The sequence below is a fragment of the Polypterus senegalus genome, chromosome 7 (assembly GCF_016835505.1).
Source record: "Polypterus senegalus isolate Bchr_013 chromosome 7, ASM1683550v1, whole genome shotgun sequence".
Taxonomy (NCBI): domain Eukaryota; kingdom Metazoa; phylum Chordata; class Cladistia; order Polypteriformes; family Polypteridae; genus Polypterus; species Polypterus senegalus.
The window spans coordinates 4,864,179-4,887,996 of record NC_053160.1 but is presented as its reverse complement, the minus strand read 5'-3'; the positions used below and the strand labels follow the sequence as shown (position 1 = coordinate 4,887,996).

Sequence of the window (23,818 nt, the reverse complement as noted above, 5' to 3'; positions counted from 1 at the left end):
TCCGTTTTCAGAAGTGAGCTGCTCGTATTCTTACTATTTTAGAATAAAAACATACATTTGATTTCAGTCTTTAACAGCCAGTGTGATTTATGATACTCGTAAAGGTAGGCTTTGTTTTTTTTTTTATTCAATTTTATTCTCTCAGCCCCTTTAACCCCCCCCCAACCGGGAAGCTCTGTACTCTGCTTGTGACTGTAGGAAGTAAGTAAATAAATAAAGGTAAATAGGTAAATAACATTCGATCTGGCTTTTATGTAAGTAACATAAATGTTAATGTTTTGAGCACATGCACCGTCCTTTGTATGTAAGAGTCAGATCGAATGTTATTTACCCATTTACCTTTATTTATTTATTTACTTACTTCCTACAGTCACAAGCAGAGTACAGAGCTTCCCATGTGTATATATACAAAGTACAGCAATGGCAAAAGTGCATTCTTGCTTTCTGTTATAGCGCGTCTTTATGTGAAAACAGCAGTGTCACGTGGGGGGAGGGGGGTGGGAGTTGGGATCGTGAACGCGGTTGAGAGAATAAAACTGAATAAAAAAAAAAAACAAAGCTAACCTTTACAAGTATAAATTACACCGGCTGTTACAGACTGGAATCAAATGTATGTTTTTACTCTAAAATAGTAAGAGGAAGAGCAGCTCACTTCTCAAAACGAACTCGTCGGGGATCGAACCCGTGAAGTTTTGATTACCAGTCAACAGTTGACATCGTTGCGCCACCGAAGCGGTCGTAGTAAATGCGTGTCAATGTCGCACCCTAACGTGGGTTCTTTTACTGCAGTTATCTTTTTGAATAAAAGCGTATTTGTTCTGTTATATTTGTACCTTTTGTGAAAGTGTTAATTTGATATTCGGAATTCAGGCTTCAAATATTGTACACTTTATGTCTACATTTTGTCAATTATTACTAAAACATGAAAAACGTTTCTGTTTTAACGATGTGTTTACTGTGCATAGGTCGTTGTAGACACAGGACACACATGAAATGCATGTGTTCCAAATAATGATATAGTATTTATAAAAGGTGTCATTTTGCTTGACTTCTCAGTCTATACAACTCTAAGCAAATGACAGGTAAACAGACTTGAGCCGAGAAATCTGTGCACCGGTGAGGGGATGTGATAGCAGGCTGCTTGCTGTTTGCTGCTTATCAACACATTTAAAGGACAAAAGACGCTGATGGAGAGGTGCGAAGCGTTTTAAGGTGGGACGGATCTATGAGTTTTTTCGTAGGCTCTGTTAATTCTAGTGTTAAATGAAAACCCAATACACAACAACAACAATCAGACAAACCTCCTCTTTTCTCTACGACGATACAGTTGTAACATAACAATGAACCCCAACAATAAACACACAGTCCAATACAGCAAAAGTGGATGAAATGGTTTGGTGTGAAGATGACAATCCCGAGCAGTCCTGGGCGGCCTGAGGTAAGATTTACAGGACCCCCCCTTTTTTGAAGATGCACAATAATTAATCCACCATCCTACACACGACAGGCAGGCACGAGACAGTCCATTCATCCTAATGCGAAACAATCCAGGGGCGCAATTGACTTTTCAGATGACACGTTGGATAGGATACACAAAAACACCAATCTGCAGTTGCTCCGCCATGGCACCCCTTTTCAACTTTAATGCTGGCCTCTTTTGTCCTCAGCAGCCCCTGCTTCCATTTCAGTCATACTATGTGGGTAATCCCCCTTGGGCTACTGGGAAATAGAGTTCTTTCCACGATAGCACTGCTACACCCATATCAACCTTAAGGTTGTCCAGGTTTCTGCTTCAACTCCATGTCTCGGTGTGATGACACTTTTCGGTATTTGAGTCTCCCAAGTCCCAATTTAACCTTTCTTGACCATGACACTGTTTCTTCAACTGTATTTCAGAGCCTTCGAAGCCTGTCCCAAAACTGACGGCCAACATGTTCTCCCTGAGGAAGGTCTACATCCAGCTGAGAAAGGAGAGAAGACTACAGTTTGTTGTAGGAGGTTATGCTTTCCTAATTCCAGCCACCTCAGTTGTTATTAGATGTCCCATTCGAAGGCTTCGGAAAACTCTGATTAGGTGGGAGAAGGATGGAAAACTATTGGCAGGATCATCACACCTTACAGTCAGCCCATATGGTTACCTAAGCATTCATCATCTCAGGCTATCAGATGCTGGTATCTATACATGTATAGCTGGCCAAGCTCAGGAAAACTTCATAATTAAGCTCACTGGATTCAAGCAAAAGCCTGTTCTTCACCCACCTGGCCCAAACTTGAAGGATAAGCCATGGATATCACCCAGGAACCTTCCGGTTTCTGTACACAATGCCAAACTTTGGTTAACCCCTGGTCATTTCAGTCAATATGATGACATTGTCCTGCGTCTCATTGAGAAGATGGGCTTAGATGAAGAGCATTTGGGATCTCTGGATGCGCTGGACTCCTCCGAGAGGAATTCTTCACTTTTAGAGGACGACTTTGGCCTTGAGGTCGCAGCATCAATGACCCTCACTATTGACCAGAAACGGCTGGATGAGCTCATCAAGAATATACTCTCTCAGCCTGAGGAACTCCAGAGCTCTCATGCAGATAAACTCGTCACTCAGCTACTGTCTGAGATCCACGCTGATAACGTACTGAAGTATCCAGATGGTGGATTCAATGCATCAAACTCCTGGAAATCCACAGATCATAAATCTCATCCTTCTGAAGCAACTTTGGCAAATCCAGAGTCTCCAGAGTTCGGAGATTCCGACAAAAGCTTTCGACCGCCAGTGTTTGGTACGACACCACATCATCAGAAGAGACCACACGAGACGTCCTCCTCAGAGTTTGTAGGTCATGTGGGACAAGATGTGCTGCTGCACGGCAGGGTGAACAGGCTGGTCTTGAAGTGTGAAGCCACAGGAAATCCAAAACCATCCATAAGATGGTCTAAGAACGGAGAACATCTGCGTTTTGGAAACAGGTACATTATTTTGAATGCACCTTGCTGCTGAAACTGCATTATGGCTGTCGTGATTTGGTTTCCTCTTAAAGTTTTTACTTTCACGTATTCAAAGTGCAGGGAGAGTATTGTAATTGTCCAAAAATTCCACCTAGAGATTTTGATGACTCTCAACGCTTTAGATCTCCCTGAGTCTGAAAATTACCATTTTTGGAATTGTGTAGGGACAATTTAGAATCGCCAATACACCTAACCTGCATGTCTTTGGACTGTGGGAGGAAATCCACGCAGACATGGGGAGAACATGCAAACTCCACACAGGGAGGAACCGGGAAGCAAACCTGGGTCTCCTAACTGCGAGGCAGCAGCGCTACCCACTGCACCACCATGCCGCCCTTTCTGTCTTCTCATTATGTCATTATTGTTTTTTTCTATGGCTGCCACCATTTTATGTACTTTTGTTTTTCATCTCCACGAGTTTTATTTTAGCCAGGGCCTGATCCCGAAAGAGAAATGAGGACTAGAAGATCAAACATAAGTCAGTAAACATAGGCAGGATTAAAACCAGAAAATCAGACCCATCCTTCGTCAAGCTGAAACAAAAAAGTCAGAGCGAAGTAGACAAAAGTTGTAATACCAGAAAAACACAAAACTAACTTTCAGGGGCCAGGCTGCCTGGGGCGAGGCCTGCTTGTTGTTGTTGTTGATAATGTTTTGTATTTAGTATATTTTGACCTTTTTAATCACATTTTCATTGGTTTTGTGTCAGCCATTTAGGGGGCTTTGAGTTTGGGGAATTCATATTGTCACAAAATCAAAGAAGCCACAGAAATTTAAAGGTTTGTACAGATGTGTACGGATTAGAGTCCAGAGCAGAACTGAGGGATGGAGGAAAGGTGGCGGTTTTAAAGGTCAGTATAGGAAGTGACATCAAACCGGAAGGGTCTTCATCCATAGGCTAGCACCCGGAAGTAACGTCAAAGGGGCTGGAGCCAGGAATGACATCATCAGGGCCAGGTAGAATTTCCCGTGAATGGTCTATAGAAAAACGACAGAAAGAGTCAATGCACTCCGCTACCTGCCTGGTCTGGCTCAGAATTACTCTAATTCAAGCCCTTAGTCAGTAGACGGATTGGGAGAGCATGGGGGGTCATGAGGTCACTGTAAAGAGGTGTGTGGTGCGCCCGATATCTATGCAAAACAACAACAACATTTACAGTGGTGTGAAAAACTATTTGCCCCCTTCCTGATTTCTTATTCTTTTGCATGTTTGTCACACAACATGTTTCTGATCATCAAACACATTTAACTATTAGTCAAATATAACACAAGTAAACACAAAATGCAGTTTTTAAATGATGGTTTTATTATTTAGGAGAAAAAATCCAAACCTACATGGTCCTGTGTGAAAAAGTAATTGCCCCTTGTTAAAAAATAACCTAACTGTGGTGTATCACACCTGAGTTCAATTTCCGTAGCCACCCCAGGCCTGATTACTGCCACACCTGTTTCAATCAAGAAATCACTTCAATAGGAGCTGCCTGACACAGAGAAGTAGACCAAAAGCACCTCAAAAGCTAGACATCATGCCAAGATCCAAAGAAATTCAGGAACAAATGAGAACAGAAGTAATTGAGATCTATCAGTCTGGTAAAGGTTATAAAGCCATTTCTAAAGCTTTGGGACTCCAGCGAACCACAGTGAGAGCCATTATCCACAAATGGCAAAAACATGGAACAGTGGTGAACCTTCCCAGGAGTGGCCGGCTGACCAAAATTACCCCAAGAGCGCAGAGACGACTCATCCGAGAGGTCACAAAAGACCCCAGGACAACGTCTAAAGAACTGCAGGCCTCACTTGCCTCAATTAAGGTCAGTGTTCACGACTCCACCATAAGAAAGAGACTGGGCAAAACGGCCTGCATGGCAGATTTCCAAGACGCAAACCACTGTTAAGCAAAAGAACATTAGGGCTCGTCTCAATTTTGCTAAGAAACATCTCAATGATTGCCAAGACTTTTGGGAAAATACCTTGTGGACTGATGAGACAAAAGTTGAACTTTTTGGAAGGCAAATGTCCCGTTACATCTGGCGTAAAAGGAACACAGTATTTCAGAAAAGAACATCATACCAACAGTAAAATATGGTGGTGGTAGTGTGCTGGTCTGGGGTTGTTTTGCTGCTTCAGGACCTGGAAGGCTTGCTGTGATAGATGGAACCATGAATTCTACTGTCTACCAAAAAATCCTGAAGGAGAATGTCCAGCCATCTGTTCGTCAACTCAAGCTGAAGCGATCTTGGGTGCTGCAACAGGACAATGACCCAAAACACACCAGCAAATCCACCTCTGAATGGCTGAAGAAAACCAAAATGAAGACTTTGGAGTGGCCTAGTCAAAGTCCTGACCTGAATCCAATTGAGATGCTATGACCTGCATGACCTTAAAAAGGCGGTTCATGCTAGAAAACCCTCAAATAAAGCTGAATTACAACAATTCTGCAAAGATGAGTGGGCCAAAATTCCTCCAGAGCGCTGTAAAAGACTCATTGCAAGTTATCGGAAACGCTTGATTGCAGTTATTGCTGCTAAGGGTGGCCCAACCAGTTATTAGGTTCAGGGGGCAATTACTTTTTCACACAGGGCCATGTAGGTTTGGATTTTTTCTCCCTAAATAATAAAAACCATCATTTAAAAACTGCATTTTGTGTTTACTTGTGTTATATTTGACTAATGGTTAAATGTGTTTGATGATCAGAAACATTTTGTGTGACAAACATGCAAAAGAATAAGAAATCAGGAAGGGGGCAAATAGTTTTTCACACCGCTGTATTTCTATAGCACATTTTCATACAAATAATGTACAAGCTCAAAGTGCTTTACATGATGATGAAAACAGAAATAAATGACAAAGAATTAGAATAAGACAACACTAATTAATATAGAATAAGAGTAAGGTCCAGTGGCCAGGGAGGACAGAAAAAAAAAACTCCAGACGGCTGGATAGAAAAAATAAAATCTGTAGGGGTTCCAGGCCACGGGACCACCCAGTCCCCTCTGAGAATTCTACCTCACATAAATGAAACAGTCCTCTTTGTATTTAGAGTTCTGATGGAAGGACTTGAAGACGATGGTCATGTAGACTTCTGGCATTTAATCTATCAATATAGGAACATCACGGTGCTTTGATTAGGTGGTGATGGTGCAGGTCACCACCACAGAAAACCTGGAAAAGAGACAGAAGAGAGAGTAAAGGTTAGTACGGATTTTAGAGGCACCATAAATAGTTATGATAATGAATTGAATATACAGAGTATCACGATTAAATGAAGGTGAAGTTATGAGAAGGCCATTTTCAAGTAATGTGTTTTCAGCAGTTTTTTAAAGTTCTCCACCATTTCAGCCTGGCGAATTCCTATTGACAGGCTATTCCAGATTTTAGGTGCCTAACAGCAGAAGGTCGCCCGCCTCACCACTTCTTTTAAGTTTTGCTCTCGGAATTCTAAGGAGACACTCATTTGAGGATCTCAGGTTACGATTTGGAATATAAGGTGTCAGACATTCCGATATATAAGATGGAGCAGATTATTGAAGGCTTTGTAAACCATAAGTAGAATTTTAAAGTCAATCCTGAATGACACAGGTAACCAGTGTAGTGACATCAAAACTGGAGAAATGTACTCGGATTTTCTTTTCCAAGTTAAGATTCTAGCAGCTCCATTCTGCACTCATTGCAAGTGATTTCTGTCATTTTTTGGGTGGTCCTGAGAGGAGTGCATTACAGTAATCTAGTCGACTGAAAACAAAAGCATGAACTCATTTCTCAGCATCTTTCAATGTTATAAGAGGTCTAACTTTTGCTATGTTTCTTCAGTGAAAAAATACTGTCCTAGTGATCTGATTAATATGCGATTTAAAATTCAGGTCACAGTCAACAGTTACCCCTAAGTTCTTTACCTCCGTCTTGACTTTTATTCCTCACGCACCAAGTTTATTTCTAATAACCTCATTGTCTCGATTATTGCCAATCACTAAGATTTCTGTTTTCTCTATATTTAGCTTGAGAAAGTTACTATTCATCCAAATAGAAACACAAGTGAGACATTTTGTTAGTGAAACAACAGAGTCGGGGTCATCATTCGCTATTGATAAGTACAGCTGCGTGTCATCAGCATAGCTGTGGTAGCTCACATTGTGCCTCGAGATAATCTGACCTAACGGAAGCATGTAGATTGAAAAGAGCAGCGGACCCAGGATAGAGCCTTGTGGAACACCAAAAGGGTGAATGTCCAAATCTTTAGAGTCCTGGTGCTTCCTGCTTGTGAGACACGGACGCTATCCAGTGACCTGAGATGAAGACTGGACTCTTTCATGTGTGTCTCTTCAGAGGGTCCTTGGGTTCCGCTGGTTTGACTTTGTGTTGCTCATGGAGTCCTGAATGAGGCACATGACCTGCATTGTGAGGGAGCGTCAGTTATGGCACTACAGCTCGTTTCCCTGAGGGTGATCCCGCTCATAAGATCCTCATTGTTGGGGACCCGAGTGGCTGGACCAGGCCAAGGGGTCGCCCACATAACACCTGGCTGCGGCAGATGGAGGGTCATTTACGGAGGGTAGGACTGGACCACGTGTCTGCCTGGGGGGTTACAAACCGCAATCCCGAGCTGTTTCAAAAAAGGGTGGGTACTCCAAACATGCCGCTTCACGAGCAGCTCACCTGTGGCCATTACACAATATCTGAAAATGAAGAACGGTGAAGGTCTCAGTAAGGCTGATCTCTCAGCTCACCAAAACGTCTTAGAAAAAACAGAAAATCAACAGTTTCGAGAAGTGGCTGCTGTGGCAGAAGGAGAGCAGCAACAAGCCATGGAATGAAATAACGAGTTTAATTAACAGCAAGAATCGGCTTCTCACGTAGAAACTGGTTGGAGTGAAACTGATTTGACGCCCCGATTTAGCTGCTCATCTGTCGGCTCATTTCACGTCTCATTTCTGTTTGGCTGCCAGTTTATGAAGAAAAGAATCGATTCAGAAGACTGAACCTTTAAAAACAGGGCTATTAAAATGAATGGAAAAGAAAGTGAATTGGCAGTTTAGGAAAAGGGTGAGAATGAAAACCTGCAGCCAGGTTTGAAGCGATACTGACCACAATGTAACTTGGGCACCAGATATTGACACGGGTAGTCAAACCGATGCTTGCGTCACTGTGCGACCGAACCGCCGTGATGGGGCCTGGTGAGTCCGTTCACATGAAGGTTCACCGCGGTGCAAGTAGCCGCATAGCAAACAAGTGGAATGGCAAGAAAGACATTCGCCCCCAAGCAGTGTGCACAACGCAGCGACTGTCGATGTTCGTTTTTCAGAAATGATGAAGTAGTCGGTAAGTAAGCCTTGCACTTTTTGGTGGGCTACAATAATAAAAGGGCCATGTCGAACGTGCGGATCAGGCACTGACATTCTTGATTCCAAGGATTAATAAAATAACAGTGGGAGGTCAAGCTTTTAGTCACAGGACCCCCCTAAACTGTGGAGTGGTCTGCGTGCTACTATAAGAGATGCCCCTTCGGTCTCAGCTTTCAAATCCCGGCTGAAGACTCACAACTTCAGTTTAGCACACCCTGACTAGAGCTGCTGATTAACTGTGCAGACTGCATGAGCACTAAAACAGAAGTAATATGACAGTTCTAATTTGTCACTAACCCTCACCTATTCTGTTTCTCTTCTCGGTACTCAAATGTGGCACTTGGTGCCCACCTGCCAAGTTGTTTTGCCTGCCTAAGGTAAAGTCACCCCTGATGGAGGATCGCAGGAATCGTGAGGTAGAGGGGTCCTTTCATCGGATTAGCATTATTTAAGCTGTGGAATGGCCAATAGGGGGAGGCAGCTTGATGGCCGGGGTCTCGAGGACTCTAAACAAATCCAAATCATATTATGGGATATCATCTACTGTTACATTCTGCTCCGTACTTCTAAAATTTTTATTTTTATACTGTATTGAGGATTTGTTCTGTTCTGTGTATTGTGTTTTATTGCATTGTCCCCCCTTCTTTTTGACACCCACTGCACGCCCAACCTACCTGGTAAGGGGTCTCTCTTTGAACCCCCTTTCCCGAGGTTTCTTCCATTTTTATTCGCTACAAGGGTTTATTTCTTGTCTTCTTAAAGAGTCAAGGCTGGCGGCTGTCAAGATGCAGGGCCAGTTAAAGCCCATTGTGGCACTACTTGGGTGATTTTGGGCTACACAAAAACAAATGGCATTGTGTTCTACTCTCTCGTGCACAAGAAAAGGCCGTAAAGAAACACGCGTTAACAGTCCCCATTGTGACATCAGGCTGTGTGCCAGGTGGGTGACTGTCACACAAAGGACATGAACTAAATCTGCACCAGTATGGCTGTGGACTCTCGACACACCTCTCCTACTGTATTTATGTTGACATTTTTGTATTTATGTGTTTCTTTTGCCCGTAACGACATTTTTTCTTATTAAAACATTAATCATTTTTGGCTCATTTTACTGGGGATAAACGTAACGCTAAAAGAATTTCCTTTTTTGCTGTTAAGATCTTGATTTCGGATTAGCGTTGTGAACTTGGTGAAAGATTCGGTTTGACATTTTGGTAACAATCTTAGATCGATTTATTCACTTCGGCCTCATCTCTTGATCCTTTTCATTAAAAAAAAATCATACTGACCTCACCATCGACCAGAAAGAGTTGGATTTTTGCTTTACTGACCATTAAAATGGCTCAATCGTTATTTACGAAAGGTGTGCTGTTGCTTGTTAATCAATAGTTGGTTTTGAGCTGTAAGTGCCACGCGGGATTATCCAGGAGGATCCCTTGCCAGATTTGTTTGTGGAGTGTAAGGACAAGATTAGACTGGCATTCTAACCAGGTTGGCAGATATTCCCTTGCCAGGAAGAACCCTGGGCCAAGTTAGTCTATTTGGAGAATATCTTTCCCCAACACACTATAGAGGGCAGCGCTCCTATGTCATTTCTCCCATTGACCTGCCTGCAGAGCATGCTGGGAGTTGTAGTCCTATGGGGACAATCTCGAGTGCAGCAGTGATGGACCATCCTTTCTTTATGAAACTTCAGCCTGACCTTGTTCAAACACTGGAAGTACTTTTAGGGTCCGGCTTAAAAAGGAAGCCCTGTGCATCACCTCGGGGAGATGGAGGCAGAGGACAAAGCGTGGAGAAGGAGGAACGATTTGGTGTCCCTGTCTGTACTATGCTGTGTTGCAAAGATATCTGGAAGAAATAAAAAGCATTGTATTTGAACCCGTGACTGTGTTTGTGTCAGTTGTGTCCAAGATTTGGGGCTGAGTGGTGCCCCCTCTCATCCACAGACTCTATATATACATTTCATGTTTTTCTTCTTCCTTCCTTTCAGAGTGGGAATGCTGCCAGACGGCTCCCTTCAAATCCTCGCGCCGGGTGCGGCTGACGCGGGGATTTATCGATGCACCGCAAGCAACAGCCTGGGTTTCGTTTCCCTTTCTTCTCACATCACTCAAGGAGGTATGCCATGAGGGTTTGCCCCTCTTTTTTTTAAGTCTCCCACCAACAGCTTCAAACTGGTATAACAGGCATCGACACCTCCACGGCCAAACATCAGCCTCATCTCTTATGTAGCATGTAGCACTAAACTCTTGAGAACCTTCAGTGCGGCAGACATTTTTATAGACTCCCCCAGATCTGCGGCTCGACACATGTCCTCTGCGGGCAACTCCTTTGACCTCATGGCTTGGTTCTTAATGAACTGTGGGACCTCCTGTAGACAGACGTGTGGGCGTCTTTGGTCATCAGTCCACTTAACCGAATTGACCACAGCTGACTCCAAACAAGGTGCAGAAACATCTCAGTGCTGAGTAATGGAATGGGGTGCACCTGAGCCACCTTTCAAGTGCCATCACAAAGGGTCTGAATTCTTGTGCCAATGTGGTATTTCAGTTTTTTCTATTTAACAAAATGTGATAAAACTGAAGGGGTCCTAAGACCCCTTCCTATATGCAGGTATTTAAAGTGGTGTGAAAAACTATTTGCCCCCTTCCTGATTTCTTATTCTTTTGCATGTTTGTCACACAAAATGTTTCTCATCATCAAACACATTTAACCATTAGTCAAATATAACACAAGTAAACACAAAATGCAGTTTTTAAATGATGGTTTTTATTATTTAGGGAGAAAAAAATCCAAACCTACATGGCCCTGTGTGAAAAAGTAATTGCCCCCTGAACCTAATAACTGGTTGGGCCACCCTTAGCAGCAATAACTGCAATCAAGCGTTTGCGATAACTTGCAATGAGTCTTTTACAGCTCTGGAGGAATTTTGGCCCACTCATCTTTGCAGAATTGTTGTAATTCAGCTTTATTTGAGGGTTTTCTAGCATGAAGCGCCTTTTTAAGGTCATGCCATAGCATCTCAATTGGATTCAGGTCAGGACTTTGACTAGGCCACTCCAAAGTCTTCATTTTGTTTTTCTTCAGCCATTCAGAGGTGGATTTGCTGGTGTGTTTTGGGTCATTGTCCTGTTGCAGCACCCAAGATCGCTTCAGCTTGAGTTGACAACAGATGGCCGGACATTCTCCTTCAGGATTTTTGGTAGACAGTAGAATTCATGGTTCCATCTATCACAGCAAGCCTTCCAGGTCCTGAAGCAGCAAAACAACCCCAGACCATCACACTACCACCACCATATTTTACTGTTGGTATGATGTTCTTTTTCTGAAATGCTGTGTTCCTTTTACGCCAGATGTAACGGGACATTTGCCTTCCAAAAAGTTCAACTTTTGTCTCATCAGTCCACAAGGTATTTTCCCAAAAGTCTTGGCAATCATTGAGATGTTTCTTAGCAAAATTGAGACGAGCCCTAATGTTCTTTTGCTTAACAGTGGTTTGCGTCTTGGAAATCTGCCATGCAGGCCGTTTTTGCCCAGTCTCTTTCTTATGGTGGAGTCGTGAACACTGACCTTAATTGAGGCAAGTGAGGCCTGCAGTTCTTTAGACATTGTCCTGGGGTCTTTGTGACCTCTCGGATGAGTCGCCTCTGCGCTCTTGGGGTAATTTTGGTCGGCCGGCTACTCCTGGGAAGGTTCACCACTGTTCCATGTTTTTGCCATTTGTGGATAATGGCTCTCACTGTGGTTCGCTGGAGTCCCAAAGCTTTAGAAATGGCTTTATAACCTTTACCAGACTGATAGATCTCAATGACTTCTGTTCTCATTTGTTCCTGAATTTCTTTGGATCTTGGCATGATGTCTAGCTTTTGAGGTGCTTTTGGTCTACTTCTCTGTGTCAGGCAGCTCCTATTGAAGTGATTTCTTGATTGAAACAGGTGTGGCAGTAATCAGGAAATTGAACTCAGGTGTGATACACCACAGTTAGGTGATTTTTGAACAAGGGGGCAATTACTTTTTCACACAGGGCCATGTAGGTTTCTCCCTAAATAATAAAAACCATCATTTAAAAACTGCATTTTGTGTTTACTTGTGTTATATTTGACTAATGGTTAAATGTGTTTGATGATCAGAAACATTTTGTGTGACAAACATGCAAAAGAATAAGAAATCAGGAAGGGGGCAAATAGTTTTTCACACCACTGTATGTGGGTATGCACTGAAGATGATAACACCAGTGTTTCTTCTAAAATGTTTAACAGGAAAGCCAGTGATCCGCGCTTCCATTTCCACTGAGCGGGTGTTCCTGAACACAAGTTCTGTAATGGCAGATGTGGGCAGCACAGTAAAAGTTCTCCTTGGTGCAAATGTCACCCTCAGGTGCCAAGCAGAAGGTGAGTTTCTTCGTCTACCCTTTTGTCCTCTGGATCCAGCAGGGGCACTAAGTTATCATTTTGCTTGTGGAAATATTGTATTCATTTAACAAATGAAATGTAATTTTTTTAAGGTTGATACTGAATGTTCTAATTGGGAATATAGTGGGCACTGTGCCCGACTAATAGTGGGCACTATTCCCAGATCAACAGGCATAGCAGATGAAATTGTTTTTCAGCATCCTGGGGCTCGACCCACAAAGACCAAGAAACATAAGAACATTTAAAGAGACAGAAGACAATTACACAATTACAACTGAGGCAGAAATAAGATTACAAAAATGAAAAATAACTTAACATTAAGAGAAATAGCTATCTATATATAAAATAGAACGTCTGTCTGTACGTTCCTATACAATTCTACATCCTTTGAACGATCTGGGCCAAATGTTACCATATAGGTTTTTGATTTAGTTGCTCTCTAGGATCATATGGACAAGATAGACAACTTTGGAAAACCAAAATGTTGACCCTGGATGTCCTAGTGTTTTCTATTTTTTCCCAGTGTGCTACTATTTGGACACCAGTGCCACCTGCTGGCACATAACATGTATTTGCCTGATCGGGACCAAATTTTGCATAGTTGCTTTTAGGGCCGTATGGACAAGACCGACTACTTTGGAACCCAATATTTTCTTCCTGGGGTTCCCAGTGGGTTTCTTTTTCCTGTGTGCTATAGTTCCTACACCAGTGCCTACTGACTCGTAGCAAGTATTACAATCCTATATATACCCTTTGACCAAACTGGACCACATTTTGCATAGTTCCTCTCTAGCACCATACAGACAAGGCAGACTAATTTGGAACCCAAAATTTTTACCTTTTGAGTGGGTCCTAATGGATTTTATTTATTTATTTATTTATTTTACCTTTTCGATACATTTTGCACACCAATGCCACCTGCTGGCTCAGTGCAAGAATTGCAATCCTATACCCTTTGACCGAACTGGATCAAATTTTGCATAGTTACTTTTAGGGCCATATGGACAGCACTGACCTCATTGGAGCCCAATATTTTGTTCCCAGTGGGTTTTTTTTCCTGTGTGCTATAGTTCCCACACCAGTGCCACCTACGGACTCATGGCAAGTACTACAATCCTACACCCTTTGACCAAACTGGACCAAATTTTGCATAGTTGCTCTCTGGGGCCATACAGACAAGGCAGACTAATTTGGAACCCAAATTTTTTTTACCTTTTGAGTGGTTCCTAGTAGATGTTTGTTTGGTTTGGTTTTTTTTTTTTACCTTTTCGATACATTTTGCACACCAGTGCCACCTGCTGGCTCAGTGCAAGAATTGCAATCCTATACCCTTTGACCGAACTGGATCAAATTTTGCATAGTTGCTCTCTGAGGCCATATATACAAGACAGACTACTTTGGAGCCCAACATATTCTTCCTGGGGTTCCCAGTAGGTTTCTTTATCCTGTGTGCTATAGTTCCCAGACCAGTGCCACCTACTGACTCATAGCAAGTACTACAATCCTACACCCTTTGACCAAACTGGACCAAATTTTGCATAGTTCCTCTCTAGCACCACATAGACAAGGCAGACTACTTTTAGGCCCAAAATTTTAACCCGGGGGTCCCGGTTTTTTGTTTCTTTTTTCTAGTGTGCCACCTGCCTTTCTTATAGGAAGTGAAGCAATCGAACAGACTGATGCCACACTAGCAGACAGAGCTTAATATGACTTACCCATACAACACTGTGTGTGCTGCTACTACCAACTGTAACATACAGAGGAGCGCCATGTGCTTTAGCAAGGGGGTGTTCGGTGGGCTCAACTGAGAGTGAAAGTGCTACACAACACAAAGGAGAATCAAAGGGTTGTTGTTGATCTCCTGCTTTGTCGGCTTTTTTTAAATCACATTTAAGCAGACGTACTGTCCACCTTGAATTAAGAGGACGAGTCAGACGTGGCAGCAGTCATGGTCACAACCCAGCAAGGAGTTTCTGTAATTCTGAATCCAATTGGACTCGAGAAGAACAAATTCTCAATGATGTAGATGACGGATGGAACTGCCAGCAGTGACAACAGGGTCACCATTTAAAAAACACACAAACTTTTTGCTTTCTTTCCTTAACCCTACAAATATACCCAGGCAATGGTGGGTACGTCGGCTGGAATAACATAAAATACACATAAATCCATACAGAGGCATAGCAGGAGGGAAGGGCCTACAGTTTCTGTGTCAGGGGGTCCCACCCCTTTAGGCTCAACATATAAAAGACAAGCAACATCAGACAGAAAAGAAACCTCAATTGAGTAGAAAAACATTTTTAAAAGCACACAAATACACAATGTACTTTCTAAAGAGTAAAAAATTACAGAAAGTAGAAAGACAAAAACATTTTTCAAAGTGAATTTACAAAGGAAAAGATAAACAATAAAATAAAGACAAGAACTCTATGACTTGCACAATACATAGAAGCACTTTTCTGATATGTGCGTTGTGCTTTGGGGTGGTGTTCTCGGCAAAAAACAATATGTGGAATATTCATTGCTTTTGTTTTTTGAGCTGCTATTTTTCAAAAATGATTTTTTTTTTTTTTTTACAGGGATCCCTAAACCAAAAATCTCCTGGAGTTTTCTCCATGGCAAATCCGAGGCAATTCATCATCCAGTAAAGAACGACTCTGTACTCGTGGGCAATGCCTCGCTGCGTGACGAGGGCCACTACGTGTGCAGGGCAGCAAATCTGCATGGACAAGTCACGGCGATGACACATCTGCTTCTGCTGGGTACGTCAGCTTGTTTTCTGTTGAGATAAAAATCAACCATGTACGGCTCAGGGAAACTGGCAGCAAGGAGTGTAAAATCTGTGAATATTTTGCTTTTTTCCAGAAGCATTTTTTATTTTTTATGCATGATTTTTAAATTATATGCCTCCTGGCTCATTAACCTTCCTGTCTTTAACCCTGAGCAATACTCCGGCTCAGAAATCTATGTAAAAATGGTTAACCCCGAGTGGTAACCTGTTCATAATCAGTTGTAATGAGATATGCAGCCTGAATAACCCTTGGGACAGCACTCTGCCGCCACCTTGTGGATGAAGTAGCATCATGCTGCAAAAACATTATAAACTTCTCTATGCATTCTGCCACTGTGGTAGCTCATCAATATTCATGAGTGGGGTGGAGCCTTCAACCAGAACACAATGGCGAGTAAACAAGAAGCTGCAAAGTGTAGCTAGCATGAATAGTACATTTTAAAATCAATTATTTCAAGCAGTAATGGCCATTCGCTGTTATGATCAGTGTTTTCTTTTTGTGTGTGTGTGCCTTTTCTGGGAAGGTTTGGGGACTCCTATACAGAGAAATTGGGGTTTGTTGAACCAAAGAGGGGGCGGCACGGTGGCGGAGTGGGTACTGCTGCTGCCTCGCAGTTCGGAGACCCTTAAGGGTTCGCTTCCCGGGTCCTCCCTGCGTGGAGTTTGCATGTTCTCCCAGTGTCTGTGTTGGTTTCCTCCCACAGTCCAAAGACATGAAGGTGAGGTGCATTGGCGATCCTAAAATTATCCCTAGTGTGTGTGCCCTGCCCGGGGTTTGTTCCTGCCTTGCGCCCTGTGTTGGCAGGGATTGCCTCCAGCAGACCCCCGTGACCCTGTGTTAGGATATAGTGGGGGGGTAAACTGACTGACTGTCTGAACCAAAGAGTCTGATTCTGGCATCTGTTTCCCTCAAGCTAAAGCAATCTGATTGTATATTACACAAAGCCATTTTGTTTAGTTAAGCGCACTGCCATTTTAGAGCAATCACCTCAACAACCCATTCCCATTCAACTGGGAATGCACAAGTAGTGATGTCATTGGCACGATCACATTCCCGGATCACCGGAGATTCGGATGCACTTTAGTGCTGGTTTTTCAGTTCTTTGGGTGTTTGTTTCGTCCTCATTGACCTCTTTGGCCTTCACTTGGGCTCGTAATTCTATGTAAATGCGGTTAACCCCGAATGTCTCTCAGGATTTAGTTGTTAAAATCCACTGTAGAGCATTAAGCCTGAATGACCTTAGGGACAGGTTTCTGATATTATATAGTGGAAAAAATAATGCTGCAAAAAAAAAAAGTGAATTAGTTAGTTAGTTAGGTCCTCCCATGCTCCTTGGCGCATCGGGCAGCAAGTGCTCTCCAGTGGATGTGATCAGCTGCAGCGAGTTCAGCTTCATCCATCGGTACATCGACAGTTTAGATACTCTATTGCCCAAAGTATTGGGAATCCCCCTCCCCCCTCCAAATTATTAAATTCAGGTGGTCCAATCAATTCCAAGGCCACAGGTGTATACACTTGGCCAAAGTGTGTGTTTGTGGTGTGTGTTTTTTGCCCTGTGATGGACTGGCATCCTATTCAGAGTTTGTTCCTGCCTTGTGCCCATAGATAGATAGATACTATATAATGATAGATAGATAGAGTGAAAGGCACTATATGATTGAAAGATAGATAGATAGATAGATAGATAGATAGATAGATAGATAGATAGATAGAAAGGCACTATATGATAGATAGATAGATAGAGTGAAAAGCACTATATGATTGATAGATTGATAGATAGATAGATAGATAGAGTGAAAGGCACTATATGATAGATAGATAGATAGATATGAAAGGCACAATATAATAGATAGATAGAGTGAAAGGCACTATATAATAGATAGATAGATAGATACTTTATTAATCCCAAGGGGAAATTCACCTACTCCAGCAGCAGTATACTGATAATAACATATTAAATTAAAGAGTGATAACAATGCAGGTATAACAGACAATAACTTTGTATAATGTTAACGTTTACCCCCTGTGTGGAATTGAAGAGTCGCATAGTGTGGGGTCTCCTCAGGCTGTCAGTGGAGCAGGACGGTGACAGCAGTCTGTCACTGAAGCTACTCCTCTGTCTGGAGATGATCCTGTTCAGTGGATGCAGTGGATTCTCCATGATTGACAGGAGTCTGCTCAGCGCCCGTCGCTCTGCCACGGATGTCAAACTGTCCAGCTCTGTGCCTACAATAGAGCCTGCCTTTCTCACCAGTTTGTGCAGTTGTGAGGCGTCCCTCTTCTTTATGCTGCCTCCCCAGCACACCACCGCGTAGTAGAGGGCACTCACCACAACCGTCTGGTAGAACATCTGCAGCATCTTATTGCAGATGTTGAAGGACGCCAGCCTTCTAATGAAGTATAGTCAGCTCTGTCCTCTCTTACACAGAGCATCAGTATTGGCAGTCCAGTCCAGTTTGTCATCCAGCTGCACTCCCAGGTATTTATAGGTCTGCACCCTCAGCACAGTCACCTCTGATGATCATGGGGTCCATGAGGGGCCTGGGCCTCCTAAAATCCACCACCAGCTCCTTGGTCTTGCTGGTGTTAAGGTGTAAGTGGTTTGAGTCGCACAATTTAACAAAGTCCCTTATTGGCTTCCTATACTCCTCCTCCTGCCCACTCCTGATGCAGCCCACCATAGCAGTGTCGTCAGTGAACTTTTGCACGTGGCAGGACTCCGAGTTGTATTGCAAGTCTAATGTATGTTGGCTGAACAGGACCAGAGAAAGTCCAGTCCACTGCGGCGCTCCTGTGATGCTGACCACAATGTCAGACCTGCAGTTCCCGAGACGGACCTACTGAGGTCTGTCTGTAAGATAGTCCACGATCCACCGATGCCACCAGGTGTGAGTCTAGTCCCATCTCTGTCAGCTTGTCCCTAAGGAGCAGAGGTTGGATGGTGTTGAAGGCGCTAGAGAAGTCCAGAAACATAACTCTTGCCAGCCAGGATCGTCTCCAGTTCCCTACTGCTGCCCTGGTCTGGGATAAGTGGGTGAGAAAATGACGGTACCATGTTGTACGAGGGACATTTTAAAAAGTGTCCACACTTTTCTATTTTTGCTGGAAAATATTTTTCTGAGAGTGTCATGTGACTGGGCTGCACAGGAAGGTTACGATGTAGAAAAGTGATGCGGTTTTTGAAATTCTTAATAAATAAGAGTTAAAAAAAAAAAGTGCATAAACTTTTTGAACGTTCTTCATATTTCAATGTCTATACTTTGCCTTGTGGCCCCCGTAACGTGACGTTCTCAGGGCCGCTGGGTGGCCTCTTCTGCACTCCAAAGACATTCGATTGGATGAAATGAATTCTGACGTTTCTTGTTACCCCGCCATTCGCCAGAAGTTCTCTGGGGCTGAAATGTGAACAGGCTGCGTTTTATTCAAGCTTTGATCGTAGTTTTTTTTCTAATGACAAGTGGGATTTGGCCAAATTACCCTACACAATGAGAAAATGATTGTTAAACGGCAAAAAAGTAATTTTTTAACTCAGCCTTAATTAATGATAACTTTTCAAAAACTATATCAGCACCCCCAAACCCCAGACACAATTGCACTCACGCCAGTCCAAGTTCAGTGGCATTAATGGTTGTGGCGGACAGCTGGGGACCTACCCAGCCGGGACCCCTGGAAGAACCACGAGAGGGACAATACCTCCCCTGTGCCAGGAGGGTGCGGCCACGCTGGTCTGCATGGGGGCCACAGGAACAGAGCTGGGATGCACATCTTTGTTGGGGCACGTGGTCACCGTCGGGGGGCACCCAGAGGATTAAGGAGCTCTGGAATACGGCACTTAGGCCACAACCGAAAGTGCTGCCGGAAGTAATTCCGGGAACACCCAGAGTGCTTCCGGGTGCTCATACAGCACTTCTGCAATACCAGGAAGTGCCGTCAGAAGACTCTCAGGAATGTCCTGGAGCACATATGGGGCATTATAAAGGGGGCCGCCTCACTCCATTAGAAGAGCCAGAGTCGGGAGGAGTAAGATGGAGGTTGCGTGAGGAGGAGTGAAGGTGGCAGAAGAAATAGAGAAAATGATTGTGAGCTGGATACTGATTTGTGCACTGAATTGGTTGGGAAGGTTCTGACGAAAATAAACGTGTGTGCGTGTTTGGAAATTCGGTGTCTGTCTGTCTGTGTCCCGGGGTTCATCTTCCACATGGTTTTAATGGCAACAAGGGCTCTGTTTTAATCCGGGCCTGGGAGAACTTCTGGTACTCAACCTGTTACCCTCAGAACGCACTTCTGCATCTGGTAGGCCTACAGTGGTCCACCACTCCCCTTGGCAGCCCCCACAGAACCTAGCAGGACAGGCCCCTGGGACCACAAACTCCCATGGTGTCCATACTGGGGGCCCTCCAGATGGTATACGGGGGGACACTCTGGCCATAGCAGGCAGGCACCCACTGTCAGTCCACAAGCCCAGTCCATGTGTCCTGCTGGGATGCCAGCCCCGGTGTAGCTGCTACTGCAGCATCTTCCTGTGCCCCTGTCCTGGTACAGCAGGGGAGTATCACCGCTCCCTAGTTGTCCTTCTTTTCCTTTGGCCTCCTGGCCAGGTAAGGGAACAGGACTCATCCCTTCAGGGACGCCTGTTGGTCCCTCACAGCCTTTATATCTAATCCAGGGGTGTCAAATCCTGGTGGGTCGAAGTGGCTGTCGGGTTTTTGTTTCTTAATTAGTAAGCAGCTGCTACCTAATGCTAATGCAACACTCTTTAAGCCTCAGTTTTAGTTTACTAAATTCAGATAACCTTTTTTACCTCAATCTCATAGTTAAGTGTTGTAAGAGAATCAAAGAACAACGATAAAGAGTTAGGGTGCCAGTCTGGTCACCCCTTTTAATTGAATGGAAGAAAATGAAAACATGCAGTCATCAGGAAGACGTCTGTTCGGACTTGGAGTTCAACACAGAATTGGCAAAGATGGCAGAGCTTCTGGTTTTCAGTTCTCCCGGCAGGAAGAGGCGGGGCCAAGCTGACAGACACCAGAAGTGACATCAGAGGTGTTCTAGCTGTCAATCAACTGGTCAGCAGTTGGAGGAAGAAAGAGAAAGACATTTGGTCCCAGCGCCAACCCCTGGAGCGGTGGTAGAACTGCAGTCACTAGAGCCCTTCAGCTGTCCCCCTACGCACACGTGCGTGACACCGTTAACGAGTCCCATTAGTCCATTTCTGTGACTTGTCAGTGTTCTCACTCTGGAACACCCGTCATTACCAAAGCTGATTTCTTTCTGAGAACACAATGTAAATACTTTGTGAGCCATCGAAGGTTAATCTTACTAAAACCTTCACTTTGTTCTTGTTTGGATGTTTTATTCAGACACGGGCGTCAATGAGATCCAAGTGAGCTCACTTTGAGTTTCATTGTTGTTATGGCTGTTGGGTAAAAAATTAAAACAATAAAAGTGCAAGTCAGTTTAAATCAGGGTAATACAGTTTGTGCCATTAGGACTAGTCATTAAATACTAAAGGAGAAAGAGGCCTGCAGCCATTGTGGCCCACCGGGAGCCGAGTTTGACACCCCTGATTTTGAGTGACTGAAAGACTAAAGTAAATACATGGCACGTAAAGCGGGGAGATTTCCTTTATCTTCTTCACAGGGTGAAAGTTTAGGGCTGAGGGAAGACATTTGCGTAAGAAGGTGGGCCTCACGGTGAGAGTCAATCAAATCAAATCAGAATCTCTATTGTCATTGTAGCAATGAACTTTTTAGGGGCAATTTTCTAGTGCAGAAAAAAATAAAACGAAACACGATTACTCAAGTTACAACTAAAATAAGGGAATAAAATCAGTATCCAAAATTGTCCATAACAGCAGAACAATGTTTTCCACTCATATATACATACAGCGCATCCAGAAAGTATTCCCAGCGCTTCATCACTTTCTCCACATTTTGTTATGTTACAGCCTTATTCCAAAATGGATTAAATTAATTTTTTTCCTCAGAATTCTACACACAACACCCCATAATGACAATGTGAAAAAAAGTTTACTTGAGGTTTTTGCAAATTTATTGAAATAAAAAAACTGAGAAATCACACATACATAAGTATTCACAGCCTTATGCCCTGTGTTGGCTGTGATTGGCTCCAGCAGACCCCCATGACCCTGTAGTTAGGATGTAGCAGGTTGGATGATGGATGGATAAGTATTCACAGCCTTGGCCATGAAGCTCCAAACTCAGCTCAGGTGCATCCTCTTTGCCCTGATCATCCTTGAGATGTTTCATTGGAGTCCACCGGTGGTCAATTCAGTTGACTCGACATGATCTGGAAAGGCACACACCTGTCTATAGAAGGTCTCACAGTCGACAGTTCATGTCAGAGCACAAACCAAGCATGAAGTCAAAGGAATTGTCTGTAGACCTCCGAGACAGGATTGTCTCGAGGCACAAATCTGGGGAAGGTTACAGAAAAATGTCTGCTGCTTTGAAGATCCCAATGAGCACAGTGGCCTCCATCATCCGTAAGTGGATGAAGTTTGAAATCATCAGGACTCTTCCTAGAGCTGGCCGGCCATCTAAACTGAGCGATCAGGGGAGAAGGGCCTTAGTCAGGGAGGTGACCAAGAACCCGATGGTCACTCTGTCAGAGCTCCAGAGGTCCTCTGTTGAGAGGGGAACCTTCCAGAAGGACAACCATCTCTGCAGCAATCCACCAATCAGGCCTGTATGGTAGAGTGGCCAGACGGAAGCCACTCCTTAGTAAAAGGCACATGGCAGCCCACCTGGAGTTTGACAAAAGGCACCTGAAGGACTCTCAGACCATGAGAAACAAAATTCTCTGGTCTGATGAGACAAAGATTGAACTCTTTGGTGTGAATGCCAGGCGTCATGTTTGGAGGAAACCAGGCACCGCTCATCACCAGGCCGATACCATCCCTACAGTGAAGCATGGTGGTGGAACTGGGAGACTAGTCAGGATAAAGGGAAAGATGACTGCAGCAATGTACAGAGACATCCTGGATGAAAACCTGCTCCAAGGCGCTCTTGACCTCAGACTGGGGCGACGGTTCATCTTTCAGCAGGACAACGACCCTCAGCACACAGCCAAGATATCAAAGGAGTGGCTTCAGGACAACTCTGTGAATGTCCTTGAGTGGCCCAGACTTGAATCTGATTGAACATCTCTGGAGAGATCTTAAAATGGCTGAGCACCGACGCTTCCCATCCAACCTGATGGAGTTTGAGAGGTGCTGCAAAGAGGAATGGGCGAAACTGGCCAAGGATAGGTGTGCCAAGCTTGTGGCATCATCTTCAAAAAGACTTGAGGCTGGAATTGCTGCCAAAGGTTCATCGACAAAGTATTGAGCACAGGCTGTGAATACTTATGGACATGGGATTTCTCAGTTATTTTATTTTTAATAAATTTGCAAATATCTCAAGTAAACTTTTTTCACGTTGTCATCATGGGGTGTTGTGTGTAGAATTCTGAGGAAAAAAATGAACTTAATCCATTGTGGAATAAGGCTGTGACATAACAAAATGTGGAGAAAGTGATGCGCTGGGAATACTTTCCGGATGCGCTGTGGATACATTATATTGCACTTGTCCCTTATCTAATGTTAACTTAGAATGAAGGTGCACTCGGTCAGACTGGCCACTTAGCAGCATTCAGCATGGTGATGGTTGGAGGATAGAAACTGTTTCTCCGTCTTTATGGATCTGAAACGTCTGCCTGAAGGCAGGTGTTCAAACAATGCATGTCCTGGGTGTGATGGGTCCTGAAGAATTTTCTTGACGTTGTTGAGACAACAGGAACTATGTAGCTCTTCTAGTGAGCGGAGAGAACAGCCGACTATCCGCTGGGTGACCTTAATGACCCTGTGGAGCTCTTTCTTCTGTGCTACTATGAAGCTGGAGAACCACGCACAGAGACAGTAGACCAGGATGCTCTCCGCTGTGCAGCGGTAAAAGGACACCAGCAGTTCCTCAGAGATGTTGTTCTTTCTGAGCACCCTCAGGAAGTAGAGTTACTTTTGGGCCTTCTTCACTACCTCAGCAGTGTGTGTTCCTCAGGTCAAGTCCTCCCTAATGGTGACTCCCAAGAAGCAGAAGTCTGAGACCCTCTCCACACAGTCCAACACATTGTTGGTCAATGGCGTAGCTGGGGTGGCATTATTGGCCAAAAGGCTCAGTACAATTCGTGTGTAAGCATCAGGGTTTGGAAAAATATCACTCATGAATGAAAAAAGTCAAATTCTCTGATTTTTATCCACAAAAGCTTCAA

At 43.8% G+C, this 23,818-nt stretch overlaps 1 protein-coding gene across 4 annotated transcripts in view; it reads left to right on the top strand.

The window, feature by feature from the left end:
* The window catches only part of LOC120532289 (ADAMTS-like protein 1), a 447,743-nt gene that overhangs the window by 372,743 nt on the left and 51,182 nt on the right, over nt 1-23,818 (top strand). For all 4 annotated transcript variants that reach the window (XM_039758167.1, XM_039758166.1, XM_039758168.1 and 1 more), the window contains 4 exons: nt 1,897-2,965; nt 10,337-10,464; nt 12,606-12,737; nt 15,338-15,520. In XM_039758167.1, the coding sequence (XP_039614101.1) occupies nt 1,897-2,965; nt 10,337-10,464; nt 12,606-12,737; nt 15,338-15,520 (1,512 nt within the window). The remainder of the gene's footprint in view (nt 1-1,896; nt 2,966-10,336; nt 10,465-12,605; nt 12,738-15,337; nt 15,521-23,818) is intronic.